Source organism: Lathyrus oleraceus, chromosome 1 (genome assembly GCF_024323335.1).
Source record: "Lathyrus oleraceus cultivar Zhongwan6 chromosome 1, CAAS_Psat_ZW6_1.0, whole genome shotgun sequence".
In the NCBI taxonomy this organism is placed as follows: Eukaryota; Viridiplantae; Streptophyta; class Magnoliopsida; order Fabales; family Fabaceae; genus Lathyrus; species Lathyrus oleraceus.
The window spans coordinates 89,094,488-89,102,769 of record NC_066579.1 but is presented as its reverse complement, the minus strand read 5'-3'; the positions used below and the strand labels follow the sequence as shown (position 1 = coordinate 89,102,769).

At 35.8% G+C, this 8,282-nt stretch overlaps 1 protein-coding gene across 1 annotated transcript; it reads left to right on the top strand.

Annotated features, from left to right (window-relative positions):
* Positions 1 to 746: 746 nt before the first annotated feature.
* Positions 747 to 1,784, top strand: LOC127093016 (uncharacterized). The gene has a single exon (XM_051031914.1). It carries the CDS (start codon positions 747 to 749, stop codon positions 1,782 to 1,784), a length of 1,038 nt encoding a protein of 345 aa, XP_050887871.1.
* Positions 1,785 to 8,282: the final 6,498 nt, after the last annotated feature.

Genomic DNA, 8,282 nt, shown 5'->3' with positions numbered 1-8,282 from the left:
GGAAATATCACTGCAAAATTGCATGCGTGCAGACTTGCCCCTTTGATGGCCGAGCTAAGCTTTATAGCATGTTGACTCGTCCAATGAAAGGACGAGCTTAGTCTTCTAGGGTTTTGACCCGTCCAATGAATGGGCGAGCTTAGTCTTCTAGGGTTTTCACATTTTCTCTCTCGTCCAATTGAAGGACAAGCTACATGTGACCTTTTTTTAGGGTTTGGTTTACTAGGAATTTGTTTTGTTGACTATAAATTGCATTCATATCTTTATTCATTGTCATCAAACCAAATCTCTTACATTCATATCTTGATTTATTGTCATCAAACCAAATCTCCTACATTCATGGCTCAAAGAAATTTAGTTGTGTCTATCCATTCCAACGGGTCCATTTTTGCAGATGTTAATGAGGGATTCTTATTTAGCAATACAAATTTGCATTTGTTCAAAATCCACATCAATTCTGACTTCCATCATCTAAAAGATCGTATTGAAAAAAGTTACAAAGTTGTGTTGAAGACATCATTTATCGCCATCCATTAATTAATGGAGACGATAATACCGTCTTTTACATAATGACACCCATTGAGAATGACAAAGATGTTAAGTCGATGTTTCAATGTCATATAACACTTTATCAGTTACCCACCATTGAGATATATGTTCGTCTAGTTGAAAGTCTTGAAGAAGAACCGACTCAAAATGAAAATCTCAGTTATCCAACGCAATCTATATAGTCACACCAGTACGGAATGAGTCAAGCCATTGAAAAAGAACCAACTCAAAATAATGAGTCTTTCATACCAAATGAAGAGGTAGGCGACAATAGTGAGGATGATCAAGAAGAAGTTCGATTTGAAGATCTATTTGGTGTTAGCGATGACGATGGCAATGAAGATATCTTTGACACACCAACCGTTGCACTAAGAGCTCAACCAATTAGTTTGTACAACCCACCTGTTCACATGCAAAATATAAGTTTAGATGATGCTGAACCAATCTTTGTTTTTGGAAGTTTCATACCAACTCACAATGCTGACGAAATAGAGGAGGGCATCGAGTTTGAAAATAAGGAAGAGTGTGTTCTTGTGTTGCAACAATGGAATATAAAACGTAGTCTAGATTTTTCTGTGACTAAATTTGACAATGTACGTTATGTCATCAAATGTAGAAGTTCTACATGTAATTTCAAATGCAGGGTTTCTTTGCGTAAGGGCAACTCAAGATGGATAGTTGGTAAGTCTGGTGGGCCTCATACATGCACAACCACTTATATGTCACAAGACCATACAAAACTCAGTTTAGAAATGATTAGTAAGAGCATAATGAAGCTTGTAAATCGGAATGCTTCTCTTAAGGTGAAGGTGATCATCGCTCATGTTGTTGAAAAATACAGGTATATCATATCATACAAAAAGGCATGGATTGCAAAGTGTAAGGCAATTGAGTCGCTGTATGGAAATTGGGAAACATCTTACAACGATTTGCCGCAGTGGATACTGGTAATGAAAACATATCTACCAGGTACCATTATAGAATTGCAATCCTTACCTGTGATTTCAAATGATGGTTCACACTTGGGTGACCAAAGGATATTTCATCGTCTTTTTGGGGCGTTTCGACCATGTATACGTGGTTTTGCGTATTGTAAACCTATTGTGCAGGTTGATGGAACATGGTTGTATGGCAAGTACAAAGGGACTCTGTTGATGGCTGTGGCACAGGATGTGAACGGGAACATTTTTCCGATAGCGTTCGCATTGGTTGAAAGTGAGACAAAGGATGCTTGAAGTTTCTTTCTTAAGAATTTAAGAATACACGTTACTAGTGAGACAAAGGATGCTTGCAGTATCCTCCGTCATCACACGTCTATTGCATTAGATACATTGCGCAAAACTTCATGCGTGAGATTAAATACAAGGAACTGCGCAAAATAGTTGTTAACATGGGTTATGCATTGACAGAGGCGAAATTTAACTACTATCGGGGGGAAATACGAAGAACAAACAATGACGCTTTATCATGGATAGACAACATCCCTCGGGAGAAGTGGGCAAGGGCATTTGATGAAGGGCAACGCTGGGGTCACATGACAACTAATCTGGCAGAAGCAATGAACTCGATACTAAAAGAAACCTGAAACCTTCCGATCACTGCATTGGTCAAATCTATGTACTATCGATTAAGATCACTATTTGGTAAAAGAGGCCATCAATGGACAAAAATGTTAGCTTCTGGGCAGGTTTTCACTGATAACTGCAACAAGGGGATGGCTGAGGAAGTCATGAAAGCTAACACGTATAACGCCATGCAGTTTGATCGCGGGAGATTCTATTTCATGGTCCAAGAGAAGATTAATCAGAATGATGGTCGACCAACCGGTACATTCAGCGTTGATCTGAGGAAACAACATTGCGATTGTGGGAAATTTTAGGCATTTCACTTACCTTTCTCCCATGTAATCGCAACATGTTCGAGTATACGCCAAGACTACTTCATTCACATTCCAGACGTCTTCAAAATTCTTAACGTCTTCAAGGTCTATAAGGAGAGTTTCCTAAGACTTTTGCATGAGGAGAATTGGTCATAATATGAAGGATTTACTCTTTTCCACGACGACTCTATGAGAAGGAGGAAGAAAGGGCGCCCAAACAGCACCAGGATTAGAACCGAGATGGACGATGTTGAGAAGGAAAAGAGAAGGTGTGGAATTTGCCGTGAAATAGAACACATGCGTAGGAAATGTCCAAATGTTGCAGGACCGTCCAGATGATTATGTTGTTTTTTTAATTATCCGTCCAGATGATTATGTTGTTTTTTTTATTATTAACTATTATGCACGTACTATATATAAACCATTGTGTATTAATAATGTCTTTTGGAAACAAACATTATGAAATACATTTGATAATCAAAGACTTCTGGTTACAAAGTACGATCACATCAACTAAAATTCTTAGAGGTTATTAAAAAACTAATCAACAACAACAACCAACACAAGTGGACCTTCAACTCCTCTATTAACTTCACCACTATGTGCCGAAAACATACACTGAACATCTTCATCATTTTCTATATGATCCAGGTAATACATGTACATACCACCGGGGCTTGCATCATTCAACGTTATGTATGGACAACGATACTCTACTTTCCTCACCTTCATAAGACGGTCGCCCAACTGTCGGAAGCCAGTGTAGATGGCTGAAATCAGTGTTCTGAAATTCCATTGCGGATCGAGGCAAACACTGATTTTTTCACCATGTCTACAAAATACAAGACCCCAAACATACATTTTTACCAAAATAAAGGATTTTGTGCTCTGAGTTAATTTTCTACAAGTCCTGTTATTTATAGAAAATTAATACTTGAATACTCGGCCAATCATCGGCCGAGACAGTACAAATACAAAGTAATTGCTCGGTCATTGAAAGTCTTTGATAGCAACATATTATTCAAAAAAATATTAATTCATTATCTTTTTTAAATTTATTAAAAAAAATACAACAGCATAGACTCGGCCATCCATTGGCCAAGTTCAAGCATGCGAATATTATGACGTGTCTACGCGTCCAATCAAAGGGCGAGTTCATGCAGTCAAACGCACAACTTCAGTCACTCGTCCATTGAATGGGCGAGATCAAAGGGAAAAGTGGGGCATTCTGGGAAAAAAAATTCAAAATGGGACATTGTGGAAAATAAATTTCAGAAATGGGGTACTGTAGGCAAAAAGTCCTATAAAGATTCCATAATTGTCACATCACCAAATGGTCAAAGAAACAAAACTTAAACATTATAAGAGGGAATAAAAAAAAAATTACAAAAGAAAATCAAAATTCGCTCTTTAACCCTTTAAAATATTAATAATTATTCAATTAAAATTAAATAATTAAATTAAAATTTAATAATTTATATTATAAGATAAATCTAAAAGATTAATTTTATTAATCATCTAATTTTATAAAATATATGAAATTTTTAAAATTTTATATTAATTAAAAATAAAGTCTCAAAAAAGTTTATATAAAGTGACATTATTTATCTTTCAAGTTGGTTTTATAACAATGTGGACTGAAAATAGAGACTTGAAATTATATAGTGTGACATTCCTTCTCTCTTTTATTACATATAGTGTGACTTGAAATTATGACAGTGAACTTGCAAAATAGGAGTAATAAATAAATTATAGTGTGAAATCTGAGGCGTTGGTTTTCTTTACCTAGTCATTCAGCTGGAAGATTTTAAGCTTATAACTTCTCAGTGCGTTTACTTTACAAATTTGTTGGTACTAAAGTTTTGACGGCCAAGTTAACAGAGGTGATAGACAAATTTGTTTTCTCTAATCTAATCAATATTTTTTAAGGGGAAATTGTTAGTTGATGAAGTGCTTGATGTAATTGAGTTTATTGATTTGACAGAGAGAAAAAAACAGCCTTATTATTTTTAAGGTAAATTTTGAGAAAAACGTTATTAATAGTGTTAAAGGATATCTTTTTATAAAGAAAAGCACAGTGGCTAGTTTCAATGTATTTAGATGAGAAAGGAAGGAGAAAGAGAAAGAAAAGTAATTATTTTGAAAAAGTATAGTACGAAGAATTATTTGTATATATTATATACAATAGATTATTTGTAACCAAGTATTTAACCTAACAAATTAACTAACTTGTCAATCAAGTAATTAATTTGGATTATATCACAACATATATATTTATAATCTAAGTTGTGAAATATAAATTAATCATAATCGATCTGAAATATTCATAATTTCTTTCTCAAAGTCAGGAATATGTCGATCTTCATTCCTTTGGTAGAAATGTCGGTCAATTGTGCTTCACTCGAGCAATGCCTTACTTCAAGGAAGTGAAATCTAGCTTTATGTGTTTACTCCTTTCATGCAGAACTGGATTCTTTGCAAGATTGATGGCTGACTTGTTATCGATCTGCAGCACCAGAGGTTTCTTTACTTCGACATCCATCTCATCCAGCACAGATCTGATCCATATTGCTTGACAAACAACATATGATCCTTTTATATACTCATCCTCACATGATGATGATGCCACTACATGTTGTTTTATCAAGCACCATGAGATTGAGGTACTAAATACTTGAAAGAAATAATCAGTTGTGCTTCTTCGATCTTACTTATCTCCACATCATTTAGCATTTGAATAGCAATTAATCATAGCTTCTTTGCTTTCAGAATTTTGGAGAAACAAAATTCCATAGTTTATTGATCCGTTTAGGTGTCTAAGGATTCTTCTTGCAGCCTTCGTATATGACACCTTTGGTTCATCCATGTATATGCTTACCAATCCGACTGAAAAACCTATAGCAAGTCTGCTATTGCACACATACCTCAAAGATCCTACAATTTGTTTGAACAAAGTGACATCTACCTTGTCTTCCTTTCCATGCTTCTCTAGTTTCATATTAGGTTTGACATGTGTGGATGCAAGATTCAAATCATCCATCATGAATCTCTTGATTATTTCTTTGACATACTTCCTTTGGTGCATCATCATACCTTGCTTGGTAATTTGAAATTTCATTCCTAGGAAATACAACAAGTTTCATAGATCTAACATTTTAAATTCCCTCTTCATCAAATCTTTGAAATTCGACAAGTTCCCCATGTCATTTTCAGTTACTAGCAGCCATCGACATATAAGAAAATGATGATCATATATAATGACATGTACATAGACACCATACTCAGACTTGCACTTAATGAATCCCAATTCGACTAAGTATGAGTCGATTTTCTTGTTCCATGCCCTAGGTTCCTATTTGAGACCATAAAGGGATTTGTGCAACTTCTACATTTTCTTTGCTTCCTCCTGTATCACAAACCCAGGAGGTTGTGTCACATACACAACTTCATCTACGGGACCATTCAAAAATGCTAATTTTGCATCTAAGTGAAATATCGATCAATCTTGCTTGTATGCTAAGGCTACCACCAATATGATAGTCTCTAATCTTGGTACTGGTGCATATACTTCAGAATAGTCGAGTCCTTCTCTCTAAAGAAATCCTCAAGCTATTAATCTTGCCTTATGTCTTGCAATCGACCCATCAGGATTGTGCTTCAGTTTGAACATCCACTTTACTTTGATAGCTTTTGTGTGTGTTGCCAATTCAACTAGCTCCCATGTATTGCTTCTTTCGATCGCTTATAACTCTTCAACCATAGCGGCCTTCCAATGTGTATTCTTTAAGGCCTCATTATAGTTAATTGGTTTAACACCTGTAAGTAAAGCGAAATAAACCAAATCTCCATCTGGTGTGACTTCATCATCATCAACCATTTCACAGTCTTGAAGCCTTGCTTGGAGAACTCTGGTTCTTTTAGGTCTTTGGCTTGTGCTAGCCACACCCTTTCTATTGTCTGCTTCAACTTCGTCTATGACTAGAATGTCATTAACTGGAATTTCTCCACGCTCACTACTTTCTTCATCAATGCCATAGCTCATCAATGGCTTGTTAGTTGCATCACCTAAATTCTAATCCCAAGAAGAGTTCTCATCAATCACAATTGTTAGACGATAGTACCGATCTAGAAGGGGGGGGGGGTTGAATAGATCAGTTTTGAAATTAAGTTCTTTTTAAAATGTTTTCAACGGTTGCGGAAGCACCCTAGATTGAAATCGTCTAAACGATCCCGTTAATGGAAAGATCGAATATACGTGAATAGAATGAAATTACTTAAGATAGAGAAAATCAACACCTATCTAAAACAATCATTTAACTACTATGATCCTTGATATCGTTACCTCTAATGATGCTCAACACAATAAGAGATCAAGGAAAATATTACTAAGTTTGTGCGAAATTAATTTTGTCGAACACTTGGTGTGCACTTCACACCAAGTATCAATTTCACTTAAGTTGAATGTGTAGAATTTTACTCAAATAATTTATCGAACAGTTGATATGCACACCAATTAAGAGGTATTGATTTTATGATCAATTTCACACACAAAGTAATTATGCAGAATTTAAAGAGTTAAGGGATAGAGAGAACAAGACCGAATTTGTTGAGGCAGTTCCCCTATCGTCCTCGCTTAGGGTATGTTTGCCCTCAATTCTAAATCTACGATTGAGATGTTTTTATTAACACGTTGCAAAGTCAATACAAGAGAACAAATGATCAGTGGAGATCAATTTCTCGAGTTGTTGCAGATCCTATTCTATTCTCTCCCCTTGATTCGAGTTGAACTAAGATCTTCAAGCACTTCAAACAAACCTCCTTTTACCGCTACCTTATTGGACGAACGCCTCTTTCTCTAAAACTTCAACTCGGCTGATTTCGAACGCAAGTTGCTTGAACCCTAAGCTTCCTTCACAATCCTCCGTTTACCGCTACTTGTTTGACCGAATCTTCCGTTCTTCAAACTTTTCACTCGGCTGAATCTGCGGAGCAAAGGTTAGTGCAAAAACCCCCAGTTCTTTGAGAACAAAACCTCAAGGGTTTTATTCAATAAAAACCCACACAAAGTCTCAACCCAAACTAAGACAATGCACAATGCTCAACAAAGATTATTATGTGTGATTATTGAGAAATGCAATAAAGAATGAAGATGATGAGCACTTTGGTGTATATCTTTCACTTTTCTTGTTATTTTAATGAAGAAGAGACATTTAAATATTTATATGATGTATGGACAAATAACTAATATAACAGAAAAATTTCACAAAGTTACACATCAGAAAATTAAGTGAAACAGGCGACGAGTCGACTCAAACAGGGGATGAGTCGACTCAAACAGAGTTTATTACATGGTTGAGTTGACCTATGAGTCGACTTGTTCCGACCTGTGGCAATATGTTTGGGAAATGAGTCGACCTAAAGAGTGCATGAGTCGACTCATTCAGGTTTTCCAGGAATGAGTCGACCTGTTCGGACCCAAAGGTTTTGCTTCGAGTCATGAGTCGACTCACGGAGGTTTAACTTCCGAAAATGAGTTTTCCAACATATTATGACCAATTTAGCCTATCTCTTATGAACCTAAGATGTTTACTATGATTAAGTGCATGATTCACATATAAGATATACTCTTATATGCTTGAACACACGGAACCTATATTTTGAACATGTTAAAGGATGAATGCTTTCTATGCTATGATGATATTATTCAAAGACACGATGTGGGCGGATAGAGAGGTTTGACATCATTAAAAATAAGGACTAGGCATATTTGCCCTTATAACAATGTCTCGACTCATCTCGATGTTATCATTGATTGGATTGAATAGCCTGTATGCTCCAGTATTGAGATATCCTA